General features: G+C 47.9%; 1 protein-coding gene across 2 annotated transcripts in view; it reads left to right on the top strand.

Moving 5' to 3' along the window:
• Positions 1-18,547, top strand: part of EVPL (envoplakin) — a 30,196-nt gene extending 11,649 nt beyond the window's left edge. The window contains exons 9-22 of one of the 2 annotated variants that reach the window (XM_019542619.1): positions 995-1,090; positions 2,028-2,153; positions 3,044-3,190; positions 5,134-5,288; positions 6,657-6,754; positions 7,701-7,882; positions 8,429-8,607; positions 9,469-9,607; positions 10,520-10,713; positions 11,149-11,299; positions 11,838-11,921; positions 12,009-12,119; positions 13,394-13,486; positions 14,816-18,547. In XM_019542619.1, coding sequence (XP_019398164.1) covers positions 995-1,090; positions 2,028-2,153; positions 3,044-3,190; positions 5,134-5,288; positions 6,657-6,754; positions 7,701-7,882; positions 8,429-8,607; positions 9,469-9,607; positions 10,520-10,713; positions 11,149-11,299; positions 11,838-11,921; positions 12,009-12,119; positions 13,394-13,486; positions 14,816-18,262 — 5,202 coding nt within the window. In that variant the 3' untranslated portion in view covers positions 18,263-18,547. Of the gene's footprint in view, positions 1-994; positions 1,091-2,027; positions 2,154-3,043; positions 3,191-5,133; positions 5,289-6,656; positions 6,755-7,700; positions 7,883-8,428; positions 8,608-9,468; positions 9,608-10,519; positions 10,714-11,148; positions 11,300-11,837; positions 11,922-12,008; positions 12,120-13,393; positions 13,487-14,812 lie in introns of both variants that reach the window. The other variant, XM_019542618.1, reaches the window with a different exon arrangement.
• Positions 18,548-19,964: the final 1,417 nt, after the last annotated feature.

Below are 19,964 nucleotides of genomic sequence, written 5' to 3'. Positions count from 1 at the left end.
TCCCAGAACACGAGATGCCACAAGGAGAGGGACGAATACATAGAGATCATAGAAGGAGTCCCTTTGATATGAGAACTAAATGATGGTTCAGTCTGATGACTGAACCAAAAACCTGGGGGGAAAAAGCTGGTTCAGGTCAAACCAAAACTGAAAAGTTTTCCTGTTTTTTGCAAAACTAAAAACAATGACCAAAAATCATTTTGGATCAATGTGAAATGTTCTCTTTTATCTGAAATGAAATGTTTACTCTAATCTATAAATAAAGAGATGATAAATTGATTAGAGTGGAGTCATACATACCTGTAGAGCTGCTGTATTGATTCCCCCAGGAAAATCCTATTTCCTCCCCTGCATGTCACTGAGCAGTTGCTGTCAATGCATCTTCTCCCAGGAAGGAAAGCACTAATAGCTTGTCCCAAACCACAGGGACCTGAAAGTGATGCTCATACCCCTTTGGAAATCCCAGGGGGAAGATGCTGAAGGAAATTAGCCAGTTCTGGAAGAAGCAGTGCCCTTAAACTCAAGGCTTTCATTTTCAGAGTCAGATTTTATTTAATTTTTTTACTTTGTAAGCAGCAACATCCAGTGCTGCAGGTACAATAATGCACTTGCATTTACTGTACATGCAACTGGGCATTGACTGTAGTTTTACAGCAACAGCTGCTTACCAGAAACATTTCCCCTGGAAACATTTTCCCTATTATGTGTTCAGATGATGCTCTCCATAAGAGCTACAGCTACCTATGAGACACATGGCACCAGCACATTGACAGGTTGCTGTTAATAGGCATCGATTGTACTGGCTTTACAGTTGAGGTCCTTTTTAAAAATGGGGCCTTATTCTGTAAGTGCCAGAGGCATGATATGGCCAGGAATAGTCTTTCCCAGTTATCTGCCAGAGCTCAGCAGTGATTGCTGCCTGCTGCTGTGTTCACTTGGATCCAGAAGGTGTGGTGAAAAGATGCAAGTAAGATCTACTTCTGTCTCCCTGCAGACTCACCAGGAAGCCTTAAAGACTGAGTGGCAGAATTTACTCAACCTGTGCATCTGCCAAGAAAGTCACCTGAAGAGTGTGGAGAACTATAAGAAGGTATAGAGAAAGAGGGTGCCCTGCCTTCTAGCAGGGAGTTTGGGTAGGAACGAGTGTGCTAGTCTTCCAGGACTAAATTTGGGGATCATCTTGAAGATGAGAAAGTGTGGGGAATTCTTGCTTCCATCTGGTCTGAGTCAATTTGGGAACAGCTCTTAAAATGCTACATCTCATCAATAGTCAGCTAGTATCTGCTATGGATCTGTACCTGGTTTGGAACTGGCTTCAGAAAACAGAGGAAGAGTCTTCACAGTTGATGGAGGCTTGATTGCAGGTGGCTAATGAGAGTGTCAATTAGGCTTACTAGGTGGTGGCTTATGAGATTGAGCAGAAGATTGCTAAAATAGGGCTGATATTTCTATGATGAGGAGAGGCTAATTAGACTTAGAGCACTAATAAGTAAGTCATTAATAGTTAATTAAAATGAATTGGGCGTATTGGCTTGGAGAAGCAGAACAGTTGGTCAGGGCTGGTTGGTTGGAGTGGCTAATAAGGCTATTTGGCTGTAATTATTAGATTAAATCAGTGGTTCTCAACCTTTTTAGACTCAAGGCACCCCTTGGAAAATGCCAGCTCTTAGTTTTCACTTGTTTCTTGGCTACAGAAAAATTACAAAGTAGATTTTCTGTTGCAAAGAACTCAGACTACAACACGATAGATTGTTTTTAACACCATGGCTTTTTATTTGAAATGTCTGCTTATCTTATGAATCATATTTTATACACCTAACCATGTTAACATTGTGAGGCACCCTAGGGCACCCACAAAAGGATCTCAAGGCACCCTCATTGAGATGCACTTGGATAAATGGAGCCACGGCTAAGCTCAGTTTTGGGGTCTGGCAGTAGGGTTTAGCTGGAATAAGTATGGAAGCGTCCATGTCCATCTTTCATGGTCCCTCAGCATCTTCTGACTGTTCTTTGGCTTGTACCTTCAGTTCCAGGATGATGCTGATGCAGTAGGCCAGTCACTGAAGACCCTGAAGTCTAATCTGGATACAAAATACAGCAATTTCAACAAGGAGAGTCCGGGGATGGTGTCTGACTTGCTGCGTCAACTGGAGGTGAGGAGCGCTGGTGGCTTTGTGGGTGCTAATGAGATTTCACAGCATCACATGTCTCAGGCACAGACTAGGCACCTCTGCACCTTTCTTGTATTACTACCAGATGAAAATTGGGTGCAAACCCACGCTGCCTCCTAACCAAGAACAGATTGTCATGCCTTTGTATAAACATGTTAAATACCTGGGGCAACATGCTGCCCTCAGTTGTCTTCCTCTTTCATATGGCTGACTTGGAGCAACAATGGTTAACTAACCTTAAACTGGACGTATCAGTCTAATGCTCTTGACAAAAGGGAATGCATCTCTGTGATGTCACCATCAAAGTTATATATATAGTAGGTGGTGTTGTGTGGTCCATAGTTTGATGGGGGTTGCCACAGTCACATTCTGCAGATCTACTAATACCATCTGTGCATCAAGTGACCGCAGCGGCCATGCCCAGTTCAGGTCTGATTTAGAACCACCCATGTTTTTTGCAGAAGGTCAAAACCCGGAGACATTATTATTGGGTCAGAAATTAGATGTTTATTCCAAATGGAGGTTTCATTCCACGCTTTTCTCCAAGCTGCTGCACTGTCCTGTCCTGCGAGGGCTTGTGCACATCTCCACAAAGGTTTCCAGGAGACCAAGTGGTGAGCTGGGAGGTTCTTTCAGTCTCTATGGATGGGGAGGCCTGGGTCGTCATTCATGCAAACAACCTCCCTGTATGTAGCTTTGTCATGATGAGTGTCCTGAGGCGGCTCCAAACTGAAGGGGTATTGGAAAGTGCCTGGGCTCATACTGTGGTGCACCCACCCTATCTGGGCCATAGTAAAACTCCTGCTGCCATCCTGTTTCTCTTCACCCAAGCATGATCCTGGCATAAATCTCTGCCTCTCCCCTTGGCTTAGAATGAGGAGAAGACTGTGAAACAAGCAGAGAAAAGCATCACTGAGCTGAAGAGGAGGAGCAAAGAGATCAGCCCTCTGAAAATGCGCCGATCCCACCCCACCCAAGCCCTTGCTTTGGACACCCTCTGTGACTGGGTTGCTTGTGAGGTAAGGTGATGGTATTGCCAGGTAGAGAGGAAAGCACCCCCAGGGCTAGGCACTTACGGATTTCCCACGAGCCCCTCACTAGGGCATTAGGGTGCAAAGGAACTGTCCCCTTAGTTTGTTTCCAGTAGTGCAAGTTGTTCATGTGTTAAATCGAACCATGCCCACCATGGCATTAGTCCATTAAAGCAATTGAGACAGGCTTATCACAGTTTCTTTCACAGTTCATTCTCGTGTCCTTCAGTGGCTTCATTTGCTGTTCCCTCCTCTTGCTCCAGAGGATAATGGTCCTTCCGTGAGTGGAAGGATCCTGTTCAAAGGATAAAGCAACCAACATTCAGGGAATAAATCCAGAACACGGATCCGTGTGCTCTACAGACCTTGAGAGCCAGGAGTTTGTCCCACTTCAGGTTCTGGTTGGCATAGCTGCTACAGCGTGACACCGTGGGCGGACTAAGTAGCTCTATTGAATGTGGCTGTGCTGATTCCAGCTCAGCGTTGACCCATAGCTGTCTTGTCAGGTGGAGGCAGTGTAGCCACTTCCGGTGGCACAAGGCAGTTTCGCGCTGCATCCTTTCGGCAGACCCAGCAGGATGGTGCCTGGTATTTAATTCAAGATCCTTTTTTTTTTTTCCATACCAGGGACAAAAGGTCCATTTCAAGGAGTAGGGTTGTGCAAAGCTTCGGGTGCTAATTCAGTTCGGAGGAGATTCGGCCCAATTCGGTTTCCGAATCTCTGAATCAAAACAGGGGACCAATGAAAAAGTCCAAATCGATTCGAAGCTCTCCAAATTGATTCGGAGAAGATTCAGAGAGCTTTGGTGATTTTGGGCAGTCCCCGCTGGCTGCAGCAGGGAGCTGGACCTGGACTCCATGCTGCTAAGTAGGGGGCGGGAGATGGGACCATGGGGGGGACCCCTGCCAGGCCCCATTGCCTGTGCACCCCCCGACCCCTGCCCACCCCAGCTCCTGGTTGTTTAAAAAAAAAAAGCCCTAACTCACCAGGTACTGTCAGGAGGGGGCGTGATCCCCACTGCCCCATGCCATGTAGGGGGCTCTGCCATGAGCTCCCCAACCTCCACCCGCTCTCCCAGCCCCACCCCCATGGCTGCCCTGCCTGCCCTAGCTCCGGCCCTTTAAAAAAAAAAAAGACTTGCAGGCTGTTGCAGCAGCTTCGTGGGGCTGGTGACAGAGCCCCTCCATGCAGCACAGGGCGGTGGGGATGGGCCCCCCATTGGACAGGAGATGGAGAGTTGCGGGGGGGTGGTTTTGCAGCCAAATCTCTGAATCAGATTCAACCGAATTGATTTGGGACACTGATTCGAATCGCTGTCCTCCGAATTGACCGAATCCGAAGCCAATACTAGCCACTTGCACAGGCCTGTCAAGGAGCCCTTAGAGAGACAACCACGAAATCCAGGATAGTTTGTTGCTTTATCAAAGGATCACAAGGCAAGCCCTAACTGGAAGTGACCCGCTTCTCTGGTGATACATGCCAGTTCATTTCCAGCAAGGCGATATCTCCCTGCCATGCATGCAGGCGTACCTTATTAACTCACCAACCACACACAGCTTTTACCCCAAAATTAGTGATTGAAAATTGGGGTACTTGTCTTTAAATGAGAGAACTGTTTCTGAACAGTTTGGTTAAAAGGAAAAGGAAATACCTTTTTTTCCATTCTGCTTTCCCAGAATAAGGTGCACACCTTAGTTGGGGCTGTGCGGTATGTGAATGAATCCAATTTATACTCTTACCTCATACTACTGCAGTGGTCTCTGTCAGGGGATGGTGTTGGACACCTGAGCTCCCAAAATAAGACTGAGGCCCTCTGAGGGCAACCAGACCTGAAATCCCTGACAAATGCAAGGAGTTTGGTTTTCTGCTGAAAATACAGAAGATCGAAAGCCAGTGCTGGAAAATCAACCCACTTCCCTGTTTCTCCCAGGTGGAGCTCAAGAGGGGTGAAAAGTACACCCTGAAAGACAACAGCAACCAAGAGAACTGGGTGGTGCAGAGCAGCCAAGGGGTGACACAGACGGCACCTGCTGCCTGCTTCTCCATCCCTCCTCCAGACCCAGAGGCCATCGACAGAGTGCATCAGTGAGTTCACTGCGTGTGTGTTGTTGGCTCTGCTGTGTCCCAGAGCAATCAGGGATGGGAAAGGTTCCCAGTTTTTCTCCCAGCCAGTGCAGTATTGTTTCCTATTCTACTTTATTCTAGGGCTTTGTCCAGTATCAAATGCCCTGGTCACGTGGTTTCTAACAACTCTCTTAGCAACAGTATTCCATACAGACACACGGCATGGTCAAGAAGCCTTTCTTGATGATAAGCCTTAATGTCTCTGTGAAGTTTGGCCTTGTCTGAGTCTATAGGTCTCACCAACTTAACTAAATCCTTTTAGAAACATTTAATGCACCTAGCACACCTGACTTTTGTGCACCTAGTTAAATCAGTTTACGAGTACCTTACACTGACTCCAGTTTCAACTGATTCCTTGCCAATTGAACCTAAACTGATTAAAATTTCTAAGCAGATTTAAATACATCCAGGTAATTGGTGTATTTAGACAAGGCCCCTAAGTCATATTTTCAGATATGACTTAGGGGCCAAAGACCCATTTTCAAAAGTGCCCAAGTCCACTTAGGCACTTCGGAAAAGGTCACCCTCAGCCTTTCTTTCATGCCTCCTTAAATCCTTCCTGTCCCTCCTTGGTGCTCATGAATTTCACGTGCAGTAACAAACGCTTGATCTGTAGTATTTGCAGCATGCTGATATTTCATAGCTTGATGAAACCACACAGTGGCTGCCCCACAGAATATATTTCCCCTTCCAAGCCTTCTCTCACAACCTGGTTTACTGATGTCTTTAGGGGAGTTTGGTAGCCTTCCTGCCTACAGCCTTGCAAACCAGTCGGATTTGTATTGGTTTCCAGTGTGGTTCACAACACTTCTCTACCAAGGAATACCCCAGAGAATAGCTGGCATGGTTCAGCAGCAGGGGTTTCGCTATACTGTAGTTATGAAGATATTAACGGATTCTGTATCTGATGCTGTGTGGAAAACATTCAAGATCATGGTTTTCCGAGTGTTGCATTGGTTTCCTAATTTATCTCTCTGGAGAAACAGGGATTAACCCACATGCCTCAGCTGCATTTCAACCATCCTGTTCTTTTTCCTTCTGAACACCAGCACCCCCAAACTCAGCTCTCAGTTTAGTCTGTCTCATCGTCCTTGCAAGACGTGATTCTGTCACTTCCAGATGTTAGGGTAGAAACAGTAGCAACACTGCATATAGTCAGACTGCCAGTAAAGCCAGCCCCTTGCTTGGAACAGATAATGTCTGTGTCTTCAGGTGAGTCCCCATCGGGTTTAGGAAGCCCTACACAGGCAGCCTTGTGGGTGTGCTTTCTGCTGAGATCAATCCCTGTATTAACCCCTGTGCCGCTGGCTTCCCTGGTTTGGCTTGTAGGCTTGAAGGTGAATTGAATGCGGTGAAGCAGAAGAGAGCGTCAGTTCAGAACTCCCTGAGAAGCAGTCGCAAGGAGCCGATTATACCCAGCCATCAAGGTAAGTGTGGGTGTGAAGACACTCCACCCCAAAGCAAGATCTCTGGTCTCAGGTTATTACTTGTGGGTTTTTTGTTTTGTGAAACAGTAATTATGCTATAGGTGAAGCTTTGAAATCTGGGTTCTGAGCAGGATGCCCCATTCTTACATGTGGACTCTCACAGGCATAACACTCCTTAGCACATGGATGCACTGTGGTCTCAGATTTAGCAATAGACTGGATAGCAGGAGTCCTGCATTCTGTGCCTGGCAGTGGCTCTGCCTCGCTGCGTGACCTTGGGTTGAGCTGATGTACAGAGAGGCCTTGCATAAGTAACCCGTTCCACATTACAGCCAGGTCAGCAATGGAGAGTTGGTTTATCCAGTTCTTTTTCCATCAGCCAACTCTACTCAGTGACTGTCAGAAGGGCTCATTTGGACTGGAGAATGAGAAGGCCACACAGGGTGATGCATGCAGCTTAAGCCACGTAAAGTCGATAACTCTCTTATCTTGATCATGAAGCAGCCCCCCAGGGAACGTGATCCACCCCTCAGTGACACTGAGTTCAGTGCGTTAGGTACTCCAAGGTGGAATCCAGGGCTCCAACCCAGACTCACATTCCTAGCTTCACAATTTATGTTAAAACCCATGTATAGGCTTAAATCTAGTCCAGCATAATCCCATGGAAACAGATGTCAGTATGTGGGATTATTCTGATGAAGGGTAGGTGAAGACCAAGATGTAGGATCTGTCCATCAGAGAGATAGGGTGTAAGGTCTGCTCAACCAAGAGTGATAGAAAGTATCTCTGGAAGTGACTTCAGCTGGTCAAGGCAAGATCATCTCTGCCTCACCCTCTCAGGCAAATGTTTGTCTAACCTGAACATTAAGGCTCCCGGTCATGGAAGCTGCACACCTGAGAGTTTGAAAATGGGAAATGAGAGACTTAATATTGATCATCATTGCAGCTCCAGTTAAAACACCTACTGTTGCCAGTGATGATTCCCAAGCTGGCCAGCTCCTCAATAAGCTGGATAACCTGAGTGAGGACATGGTCCAAGTGGAGAAGGAGGTTTTTAACCGGGTGAGGTCCCCAGTGAACCACAGTGACCCTATAGAAGACCTTACCAAAAGGATTAAAGACCAGGAGGTAAGTGCTGAGGAGCACAAGGGGCTGGATGACCCTTCGGCCCTCCTACACTTCCACACTTGTTGGTCCAGAACTGAGCTGACATAGAAACTACCTAGGAGGTAGCAATCCCCTCCAAAGAGGAAATAGAGCTTGCTGCTCCTACAGACACATCTCAAAGGTCTGATCTAGGGGTGAATACCAGTATTTCCATGATTAATACAGTGATGAACAGTTTAGATGTGGGCTTGGGCTCTTGTCACAAACCCTGAGATTCTCCCCCTTCCTTTGGACTAAGATCTGGTCCAGTATCCATTCACTGCAGATTATGTTTTCTGTTGGGGGTGGGGAGAAGCGGTGTCTCTGCCATGCCTTTGCATCTGGACAGACTCAGTCTAATGGGTTTTCCCTATCTCTGACTACCATGAACCACTCGGTGCCGTGGATACTTTTTCCCAACCAGGCTTTGCCAAGGCCTCTCAGCAAACCCTACTGTATCAGATCAGCTTAGCACTGAGCTGCTGCAGCTACTTGCAATGACTCCACCTACATCCCCTCATGTCTTAGGAAACAACCAAGAGACTTCAGGACATTGGAGCAGATAAGGATGCCTTGCAGAAGGAGTGTGAGGCCTACCTTTCCAAGAAACCCATGGGCACCTCTGCCTCTCAGCTTCCTGTAACTTTGAACAACTTCAAAAACAAGTACAATGATGTCAAGATGCTGTCCAGCCTATACAATGAGAAGTAAGTGGTGACAGTGACACCTGAGCAGTCAGTAGGAGCCACATGAATTGATGGTGTTTTGCAAAATCCTACACAGACCGTTTTGTCCTGGGGGATTTTAAAGGATCCTTAAAATCTCTTCCACTGGAAAAGAGGAGGTCTGTTTCCAAGTGGAAAAATCCCCAAAATAGGGAAAGACTTTGCAAAAATAGAGCCAGTTTTAAGATCATAATCTAATAGAAAAGTAATTCTCAGTTGGGGTACTATGAGATCCTTTGAAGGTTGACATGCAATATTAGCACTGTTAGGTGGCATTTTCTGCAGGTGGGGAAGGGTCTTGAGTCTGAAGAAGGTTGAGAACTGCTGCAATAAGACACGTTCCTGACCTTTTTTAGTATCACTAGCTTTGTCTGCATTCAAAAGGTAAGGTAGATATGCACCTCTGCCATAGAGATCCCAATCGAGGCGAAGATGTCATCGTGCTAGGTACTGTATAGTCCGTTAGGAACCGTAAAGGAAGCATTAGGGTACAGGCTTCTGGTGAACTGGGATTACAGCCCTGATTGAGCCTAGGGGTGGGGTCAGGAAGCGGTGGGGTTATTAAGGTTACAGCAACATGAGTTGGTTGCTGTTGCTTGGCGTGTCTCTTGGAACAGCCTCAAATCAGGTAGGCTCGCATGCCCTGGCATCTCCTAGCATGTGTGCTGCTCAGGGGCCTGTGTCATAGGCAAAGCTGTTGTTTTAAAGCCATCTTTATAATGGGTTTTGCAGATGGTGAGTGTCATTATTCAGAAGGCTCAGAGTTCAGAGTCTGAAGGGAGGGGGAACACTTCATGCCTTCCACAGCTATTCACATCCTGTCTGTCATCTCCCCCTCCTCAGAGCCAAGGCAGTCCTGAACCTGGAGAATCGGATCGAGAACACGGACAAGGTCGTTAGCAGCTTTGAGGCCAAGCTGGCTCAGGACAGCACCATCCCTGCCTCCCCCAATGCCCTGCAGGATCGTGCCAACGAGCTGCAGGTGAGGGAGCCTCTGGCTAGCCACGAGATCTATCCAGTTCCCAGTGGGGCATTTAACCTGGACTTTGTCCCTCACAGGAGCCTTGTGTGCTCACACCCTGACTCGCTCCTATAGAGGATACTCCACAGTGTTTACAGGCATAACCGCCCATTCAGCAGTTATTGCTTGGTTGATACAAGGCTGCAACCCTTACAGCCACGGATTAGGGTGGCCATCACAGAGGACAGTCTGGTTGTCCTCTGTCCTCTATTGATACAAAACCCAACGCCTTTATGTCCTCTATTTTTCTCTTGAGAGAAACAGAGGACATAAACGCATTGGGTTTCATATCAATAGAGGACAGAGTAATAGAAAACTGGAATGTCCTCTATGATGGCCACCCTACCACTCACTGGAGGCCTCCAGCTAGACTCCCACCCATAGGAGCTAAGCGATGTGAACATACCGCACTCTGCCCCACAGGCCCTCCCTTCCCCTGCTACCTCAGTGTCCCAACTCCCAACCTCTCTGCACCACAACTATCCCTCATCCTTTACCAACAACAATGTCTCTGTCTCTTCCAAGCCCCTCCGGCTCTTTCTGCTTCCCACGTACTATCAGCTCCTTCGTTGCCCCATCTCTCCTCTGAACTATTTGAATCCCCCTCCTCCCTCCCTCATTCATGGCTCCATGCCTGTGCTACTCTCACACTCAGGCAAAAGGTATATTCATGAAGCCCCACCGTGAATGCCTCCCTGTCCTTTCTAATCCCAGTGGGTTTTTTGGGTAGAAAAAGGAGCTCCCTCCCACTCTGCTCAGCCAGTGTCTCCCTCCCTGTGGGACACTGATGGCACGAGAGGGCTGGGGAAGGGTTCTCAGCAGGGAGCGCAGGTGGAAAGACTGATGCCAACCCGGCGGCATTACTTCCCACAGAGAATGAGACGGGACCTGGTTGCCCGAGAGGACTGCCTGCTGAAGCTGAATCGCAGCCTCAAGGACGCTGAGCACAGCTGCAGCGCTGTGCAGAACAACTTCCAGGAGTACTGCCCCGACTTCCCCAGGCAGAAGAGAGAGGTGCAGCTCCTTAATGACCGCTACCATGCCGTGGCTGACCAGCTGGATCACCGGTGAGCAGCCTGCCACCCGCTACCTGATGCTGCGGTTTTAGGGGGTGGTGACAGGAGGAGTTGTGGGCCTCTTTTCCACCCCCCACCCTGACCAGTTCAGACTTGGCCTGTTTGCTTTAACTATATAGGGCCAACTTGGAGCCCTCTGGGCAGATCTTCTGGCCCCCTCTCTATCCCAGTACCCCAAACCCTCATGCTGGTGTAGCCCATGGTCAGTTGTGTTCAGCAGTACAATGCCATTTCAGTCCTCCTGTGTGTGTATGACAGGCTTTGCCTCTGTTCAGAATCAGCTGGGAAGGGCATAGCATTTCCCTCCCGGCACCATGTAAGCCAGGAGAGGTGACTGGTGACATGCACAATCATGTCCCTCTAGCAATTCACACAGCGCGCTCTCCTTCCTTCCCCGGGCTCCCCATCTCCCACGCACTTATCCAGGGAGAAGACCCTTCGGAGCATCAACCTTACCTACCAGCAGTTCCAAAACTCAAATGAGAACTTGATGTTCTGGATGAACAGCCTGCCCAAACACCAGGTCAAGACCACAGATGGGCCAAGTCAGATCAACTACAAGCTGCAGGCACAGAAGGTGAGCCATGTGACGGGTCCCAGGACCCATTGGGTCCTGCCAGCTGCATCCTCCAGGCAGTACCAAGAATTGATTTCTAACCTGTGTAGCCACAGGCTGTTTCACCATGCTAGAGTTAGGGGAAACATCTAGATGAGACCCTGTGGGCAAAGAGCACCAGCTGGTCTGAGGCAGCCTCTCCATGAACACCTGAGCTCTATCAGCCCAGGGGAAAGAGGCTCCAAGTGTCTCTGGGCTTATTGGTTTCTCACTCCAGCACATGAGGTTGGACATCAATCACCTCTGACCTGGTGTTATCCCCATCGTTTGGAGTCCCCAAGTGAGTCTGGGCTCCCTTCCTGAGAGATGGCTCGGTACATGCTACCAGTAGGCAGGAGCAAAGCTGCCTGCTGGACTGAGACCTCACAGTGGTAACCCCTGGAGAATCGGCTTCTCCTCCCCAGTTGCTCTGTTTGACATGGACCTGCTCTCACTGGGAGGTTTGTTGGGATGTCATTTGTCACCCATTCCCTTATGTCCTATTCTTCATTTCTTGCAGAGGCTGGTGGAGGAGATCCAGGGCAAGGAACCAGAGAAGTGCTCAGTAGTGAAGCTATCCCAAAATGTGCAGTCATCTCTCAACGTAGGTTTGGATTTTGCTGGGTGGCTCTTCCCCTCTGCCTTACCCAGCAGAGACCCAAAGTGACTTCTCTGTCTCCACCTGTGACAGGACTATGAACTTCAGGCAAGCAAATACTGCTCCTCTCTGGATCCAGCCGTGAGTGCTTCTGCTGCCAAGAGGCTGCGTGTCACACCACTACAGGAGAGCGTCCAGGCCCAGGTGAGACCATGAGCTGAAAGCCGCCTGCTCTGCAGGTACCTGGTTTGTACTAGTGCAGGGCTAGTGCCTTGGACATGGCTATATTTGGTTACGCTAAGTCTGAAATTGGCCCACAGCCTCTCTTGTTTCCTTTGAGGGGACATGATTTCTTCTGCCATTTTCTCATTCTCATCTCGTGACCCCAGCCAAAGATCATCCTGCTCCAAAGCATGAGCTATGCTGATCTCTTCTAATAGCATTGGACAAAGTAGTCAGGGAAGTATCAGTGTACTGCCCTCTACTTTGGGGCAGACAGGAAATCCACCAGCACATCTACTTCTCAGCTCCCCATGATCTGAATAGCATCAACAAGCTCAGTGATGTCAAAATGCTCATCACCCTGATGGCGTCTTCTTTACCATGTTGTTAATTAGGATGCATATTGAAAGGGCAGAGATTGCATGGGCTATTTTTTAGGGTCAGAATATGTATGTTATGGATGTTAGAATATGGATGTACACTTTTATTTTTCCAGTTGCTGTACTTTATGCAGCAAGATGCCAACAAGAATAGCACAGATTATGACTTAGACCTGTCTAAGATTTGACATTGTCTCCAGAGATGAATGTGGCTTGGATTCAGGTTGCTCTACAGAAAAATCCAATCCAAGTGGGTTCAGATGGGTTTCTCAAACTATCTACTCAGGCCTTGAACTGTCCCTAGAAGATGAGAAGGAGCTTCTCAGCTTTCTCCATACGGCTGCTGAGAGTTTGCGTTTCTCTCACCCATTCCAACCTTTTGGCATGGCAGTGTCCAAACTCTTATGCTTGCAGTTTGTGGGTACATGACCTTTAATGTATTTGCTTAAAACATCCTGTTGTAATCAATGAGAGTTATGGCTTTGTGGCTGGTTATAGTGAGAGAGTATTGTGTCCTGCCTGAATTATGGGATTGAGACTTGGGGACCCTCTGTTCAACTGAGTTATGCTGCGGTCAGGCTACGTGAACTTGGGTTAGTCACTCGGTGCCAGATTTGTAAAAGTATTTTGGAGTCAGAGTCCACTGAAGCAAAGCACCTAAACACCATCACAAATCTAGCCCACCGTTTCCCCATGACTCATGCTTCCTCATCTACAAAACCAAGGGTAATACCTCACTACAGCATTTAGTTGAAGGTTGTGAGGTGCCTAGAGACCATAGGCTTAAACTGCTGCACAAATGATATAGAGCAAGAGATCTGAGGACTATGCCTGGCAGGACTGACTGCCTGAATTGTTCTTGCTGTTTCTGTTTAGGAAAATGATGTGACAAAACTCTACACGGAGCTTGCAGCGGAAAACAAGCAGCAGCTCAGCCGGCTGGAGTTTGCCAAGAAGATTATGGAGAAGGTCTGTGTAAACACCTCAACACTTTTTTTCCACTGACCGTGGTTCACATGTTCTCCTCCATCAATCATCACTCCCAGGAAGAGGCAGCAGGTTCTTATTGGCATCTTTCCAGGACATAATGCAGAAGAATTTGTCAGCATGTCTCCTTCAGATGGGATCTCACTAGATCTCATAAGTTAGGCAAGGTAAAAGGATTAAAAGCTGGAGGGGACAGAGACCGTGGATGGAAGGCGCTAGGGGTAAAATTCACTGCAGGGCAAGCAGCAGCTCTGGTGAACCACACTAGCTGGCACTTTCCCTCTTGAGAGTGGCAATGAACTCTGGATGGCATGCAGGGCGCTACACAGCCGAACAGAGCTAGTGCCATCTTTCAGGAGAGATGTAAAGCAGGAGCTCTGATACTACTTGGTCGCTAAATACCTCTTCACATGTTAGGTATGAATAAGGGTGTTTAAACTCATTTGTCCCAGCCAAATTCCAGATTGGGCTGATCACATCCTGCTGACCCAAACTGTTCCTGCAGTTTCCACTAGATGCTGGATTTCTAACTACCTGCGCTAAACTGCTGCTTAATGCTACCAGCTATGGCGTTTCACTTCTGCACTAGCTGCACTTCAAAGTGATTCCAGACTCACGGCCTGTTTGATCAGTCATATTTGCCCAGTGCTTTAAATATAAGTGCGTGTAAACGTTTATAAATGAAAAGTGATTGTATGAATGCATGGAACTGATGAGGAGAAGGCCCATCTGGTGGGCAGCAGATCAGAGATCAGGTGTGTTCCAGATTTCACTTGACATCTCACCATTTGGTTTTTCTTTTTCTGCTTAAAACAATATTTGTCAGATCATTGTGTCCCCCTCAACCCCAAATTTTTAAGCTGCAATTTCTTAAGAAACATTTTGTTCTCTGGAGGAAAAGAACATCCTGAATGAAGGTTGACCAGCATCTCCCAAATATAAACCATGCTTTGATACTAGGAATGCTTCAGAGAGAACCATGTCACGGCCTGACCACTTGGACAGACAACCCCATGGAAAAGTGGTAGAAATCATGCTAGTTTCTAGTCATTTGAGGAATTTTCTCCCACATTGCAACCATTTTTTTTTTTAATTCAGTGTGACTGACAAATATTTCCGTGCCATTTACAAATGGCTTTGTCATTAGAATGTATGCAGACTTTATACCAATTTTGTCTTCTATCTATTTCCACTCTCCGACTAGCCAGCATTTGGGGGACTTCAGGGTTCAAGGAATGGTCACTGTTTCTATGCTCAAAGAGTGATTTTTTTTTTTGTCTTTCCATCTGCTTATTGTATTTCTTTCAGAAGGAAGTAAAGGAGGAGGTACAGGCAGTACAACAACAAATGCAACAGTCAGAAAACCTGTCCTCATCAACGGGAGAATCAGAGTTACTGAGAACACAGCTGGAGGAAGAGAAGGGCAAAGTTGCCAAAGTGGAGCAGGATCTGGAAGAACATAGAAATAGGCTGCTGATGCTGAAGACTCAGAGGCCCATTGAAAGGGTGGAAGAAAAAGAGGTGGTGGAATATTACCGAGACCCAAAACTGGAGAGAGACCTGTCCAAGATGAAGCATCAAATCGAAGAGGAGAGCAGAAAGAGGAACAGCCTGCAGGCAGACATTGAGACCATGAACAGGAAGCTCATCCAGATGGAGGAGGAGGGGAAGGCCATCACAGCCCAGATGCTGACCAAAGAGGTCACCAAAATTGAGAGGGACCCAGCTCTAGATAGCAAGGCAGCCAGCCTCCGTGAGGAAATCAAGCGTCTCCAAAAGGAGAGCTCTGTGGCTTCCTCTGAACTGGAACGGCTCAGGAAAGACCTGCACATTCTGGAACAGAAGCAGCCCAAAATCCGAGAGAAAGTGGTGGTGAAAGAGGTGGTCAAGCTGGAGAAGAATCCGGAGATGCTGAAAGCCGTCGTGACACTGCAGATGCAAATTGAAGAGGAAACCTTCAACAGGAAGTCGGCAGAGGATGCGATAATCAAGCTGAAGAGCAGAATTGATGAACTGGAAAGGCTGATTGAAACAGCAGAGCCCAAAATCATTGTAAAGGAGGTGAAGAAGGTAGAACAGGACCCAGAGCTGCTGAAAGAGTCTTCTCAGCTTAGAGCTCTGATTGAGGAAGAGCAGAATAAAAACCTGCTGCTAACAGGAGAGCTGGCTGAGCTGCAAAGCAAATATAGCATTGCAGAGAGACAAAAACCTAAAGTAGAGGTGAAGGAGAGGGTCAATGAGATTTTCCTGGTGGATCCAGAAACAGAGAAGGAGATTGCACGTCTGAAATGGGAACTACAGGAGGTTGCTAGTAAAAGACAAAGGATTGAAAAGGAGGTGGAAGAGGCCTTGCCTGAACTGAACATCCTCCGGTCTCAGAAACCCACTGTGGAGTATAAGGAGGTGATCCAGGAGGTGGTGAAACATGAGAAGAGCCCAGAGATCCTTAGAGAAATTGATCGGCTGAAGGAACAGCTCAATGAGCTGGTGAACACCAATGGCAGGACCCAGGAACAGCTCATTAGACTTCAGGGTGAAAGGGATGAATGGAAGAGAGAGAGGTCCAAGGTCGAAACCAAGTTGGTCAACAAGGAGGTCATCCACTATGAAAATGACCCACTCTTGGAAAAAGAGGCTGAACGCCTCCACCAAGAGGTTCGCAGGATGTCTCAGAAGAGGAGAGCAGCAGAGGACACCATCTATGACCTACAGAGTATGTACCTGCTGCTGGAGAGGAGAAAGCCCGAGGAAAAAGTCGTGGTGCAGGAGGTGGTTCTGACCCAGAGGGATCCAAAGCTCAGAGAAGAGCATAAGAGGCTGAGCAGGAGTTTGGATGAGGAAGTGAGCAACCGGCGTCACCTGGAACGGGAGGTGCAGCAGCTTCGTTCAGTGGTGGAAGAGAAAGAGAGGTTGCTTAATTTTCAGGAGGATCGAAAGAAGAGGCTAGCATTGGAAAAGGAGATGAGGCAGATAACCATGAGAATAAAAGAACTAGAAGAAAGCCCCACGCCAGTGCAAGAAAAGATCATTATGGAAGAAGTGGTCAAGTTAGAGAAGGATCCCGTTCTTGAGCAGTCCGCTAGCAGCCTGCGGATAGAGTTGGATGATGAGAAGATGCAAGTGCTGAACCTGCAGAGAGAATGTAAGAACCTGCAGGTGCAGGTTGATATTCTGCAGAAAACTAAGTCCCAGGAGAAGACCATCTACAAGGAGGTCATCCGAGTAGAGAAGGACAAAGTGCTAGAGAACGAACGTGCCCGGGTGTGGGAGCTGCTGAGCCGGGAGAGGACAGCTAGGCAGAATGCAGAAGAGGAGATACGGCGACTCAGGGAAAGGATCGAGAGAGCTGAAGGCATGAAGAGGACCTGGGCACGGGAGGAAGCAGAGCTCCAGAAAGCGCGGAGCCTGGCGATCCAAGAGCGGACCACCCTGGAGGGTGAGCTGAGAGAGCTGGAAAGGCAGAAGCAGCAGAAAGTACTTTTCCTCCGAGAGGAGTCCAAGCTGCTAAGCCAAAGGACGGAGAGCGACAGGCAGAAGAAGATGCAGCTGGAGCATGAGCTTTCCATCCTGGAGTCGGATATCCTGAGGGAGAAGGACCAGATTTATGAGAAAGAGAGGTCCATCCGAGAACTGCAGTCCAGGGTGAACCGGGAAGAAATAAGCCACGAGACCCAGATGAGGGAGACCAATCTCTCCACCAAAATCTCCATTTTGGACCCTGAGACTGGGAAGGACATGTCTCCTTATGAGGCCTACAGGAGAGGCATCATAGACAGGAATCAGTATATCCAACTGCAAGAACTGGAGTGCGACTGGGAGGAAATCACCACCCTTGGCCCCAGTGGAGATGTCTCTGTCCTCCTTGACAAGAAGAGTGGGAAGCAGTACTCCATCGAGGATGCTCTGAGGTCTAGGAGGATCACTAAGGAAGAGTACCAGCTGTACAAAGATGGCAAGATCCCAATCTCTGAGTTTGCCCTGCTTGTAGCAGGGGAGTCCAAGCCACCCCAGTCTCTGTCAATCGGCTCCATTATCTCCAAGTCTCCACTCTCCTCACCAACCACCCAGCAAACTCAAACTTTCTTTCCTCCAAACTCACAGAAAAGCTTCTGTGATGACAACTTTCCCATTGCTGGGGTGTATGACACTACCACAGACACAAAGTACAACATAAAAACTGCTGTCACCAGGAAGATGCTGGACCCAATGACAGCTCAAAAGCTTCTTGAAGCTCAGGCAGCAACCGGGGGCATCATCGATCTTCTTTCGCGGGATCGGTACTCTGTCCACAAAGCCATCGATAAAGGGCTGATTGACAGAACCTATGTGCAGAGGCTGCTGAATGCCCAAAAGGCTTTCACAGGCATCGAAGACCCGGTGACCAAGCGGAGGCTCTCAGTTGGAGAAGCGGTTCAGAAAGGATGGATGACCAAGGACAGCGCCTTCCCCTACCTGGAGGTCCAGCACCTAACCGGAGGACTCATTGATCCCAAGAAAACCGGTCGCATCCCAGTGTCAGAAGCTGCCCAGACAGGCATGATTACCGATGACCTGGCCAAAATGCTCTGTGACGAATCCAGCTACGAGAAGGATCTGGTCGACCCTGTCACCAAAGACAAGATGAATTATAAGGAAGCCATGACTCGCTGCCGAAAGGATGCCCGGAGTGGCCTCTTGCTCCTCCCTGCCACCTCTGAGGGGTTTCAGTCTTACCACTCAGTGAGCCATTCCCCAAAACTGTCCCGATTCGGATGGTAGAGTTCACAGATGGACAGACTGCCTAGTATGTAAGGGTGTGCAGTCTTATACTTAGCTATTCACAGGTGCCAGTGACTGGGGCAACCTAACATATAGCAAGGAGGCCGGCGTTCATCAGGGTGGCAGGGTTCTAGCGCTAGCCTCTAGATGCTGTTTTGCCAGGAGTGGTGACTCTTTAGAGAAAATGTGCTTCTGATAGCTTCAGATCTGTGACTTCAGTGGGGACGTATGTTTCCAAGTCTGGCCATTTCTTATGCATGCAATAAAACTAGAAATTGTCTCCAGCATTGGTGTTATCTGTGAAAACTCAAAAGGTCTCTCTCCTTCAGCACAGGGCTGGCAACCAAAGATCTGCTAGTCGGCAACCCTATATCTTAAGTACCATATCCTTAATGATTTCAACAGTATTTTTTCACCTTAAAACTAGGCCATGGGTACCATTTTCATAAGGGCCTGAGGCACTTGAGAGTGAAGTTGCTGGGATTTAGACTTTGCGATGTTGAGTGAATCAATGCCAAAGTAGCTCTGAAAATCTGAGCCCAACTGCATTATGTCCCTTTTGTAAATGGAACTTAGGTTCCTAAATCCCACTGGCCTTCTGTCAGTACCACTTGCAAAGCTGAGCCTCTGCTAAAATGAAAGAGTCCCTTCTTTTGCACTTCGCTGTCCAGAGACAATGACCTGCTCCTACCTTGTCCCTGAGTGTACAAGAATCCTGTGACTTGTCCGGCTTTCCCTCAGCTGGGCTACTCTTCTTCCCATCTACACCATGGGCTCACATACTCTCCACTGATATTGTATTTAATCTAATTCTTCCCCAAAACAATTGATTTCAGTTAAAGGAAACTGACTCTTTAGCAGTATTTTGGCATGCGGGGGGGGTACAACTTGTCATCACATGGGGCTGCAAGGTGGCGATGCAAGATGACGCTGACAGTTCGCCAACAGCTAAGGACCCTTTTCTGCTGCTTCTCTCACAAGCTCCTGCTTGGATTCAGATCTCTCCTTAGGACTTACTGTAATGAGTGCTTGAGTCTTGTGAAGCAGAGAGAAGGGGTAGAGCAGTTGACAGGCATTCATTTAATGAATAAAATGGGATACTGGTGTGCTAAATGACCCCAGTGAGTTCATCTTGGACGCAGTGGTGTTAAGACTCTTTTAACACAAGCTCCTTCTCAGTCAGCTTCTACCTCAGCCCAAGCCCACGAGTTTCTCCACCTGGCTTTTATAGCCCTGCAGGTTCCCAGCAGGCTTTCAACCAGCTAATCAGAGACCCAGTTCCCTTTCTAAAGCAGCTTTAGGGTGGCTACCTTTCTCTCAGCTGCCTTACAGGGCTTTCTAATCATAAGGCTTCTTCTCTGAGGACACTGCAGTTGCTCTATCATCTCTCAACAGTCCTGGCCAGGTGAGTTTACTTTCAGCCTTTCTTTCAGCTCATCTATGGGAAGGGAGGTGAAAACTCCTGTTCTCCTCACCCCTCCCCTGCTCCGACAGTGGCTTGTTGATGGAGCGTGCCTCAACTGGTATTTCTTTTAAAGCAACGTGGGTGTCGCACAATTGTTCTTTTCATGAAGGTTGCTTAAGTAGGATTGGGGAACACTGTGTAATTAAGTGAATGCAAGCTTTGTTAATTAGGTAGTAAATCCTTAATTAATTGCTGTGTATAGTTGGGGTTTAGGGATGGAAGTCACGGGACTTGACT

This window comes from Crocodylus porosus, unplaced genomic scaffold (genome assembly GCF_001723895.1).
Source record: "Crocodylus porosus isolate Cpor-Errol unplaced genomic scaffold, CroPor_comp1, whole genome shotgun sequence".
Lineage (NCBI taxonomy): Eukaryota > Metazoa > Chordata > Crocodylia > Crocodylidae > Crocodylus > Crocodylus porosus.
Note: the sequence above shows the minus strand (reverse complement) of the source record. Positions and strands in the feature narration are given on the sequence as shown.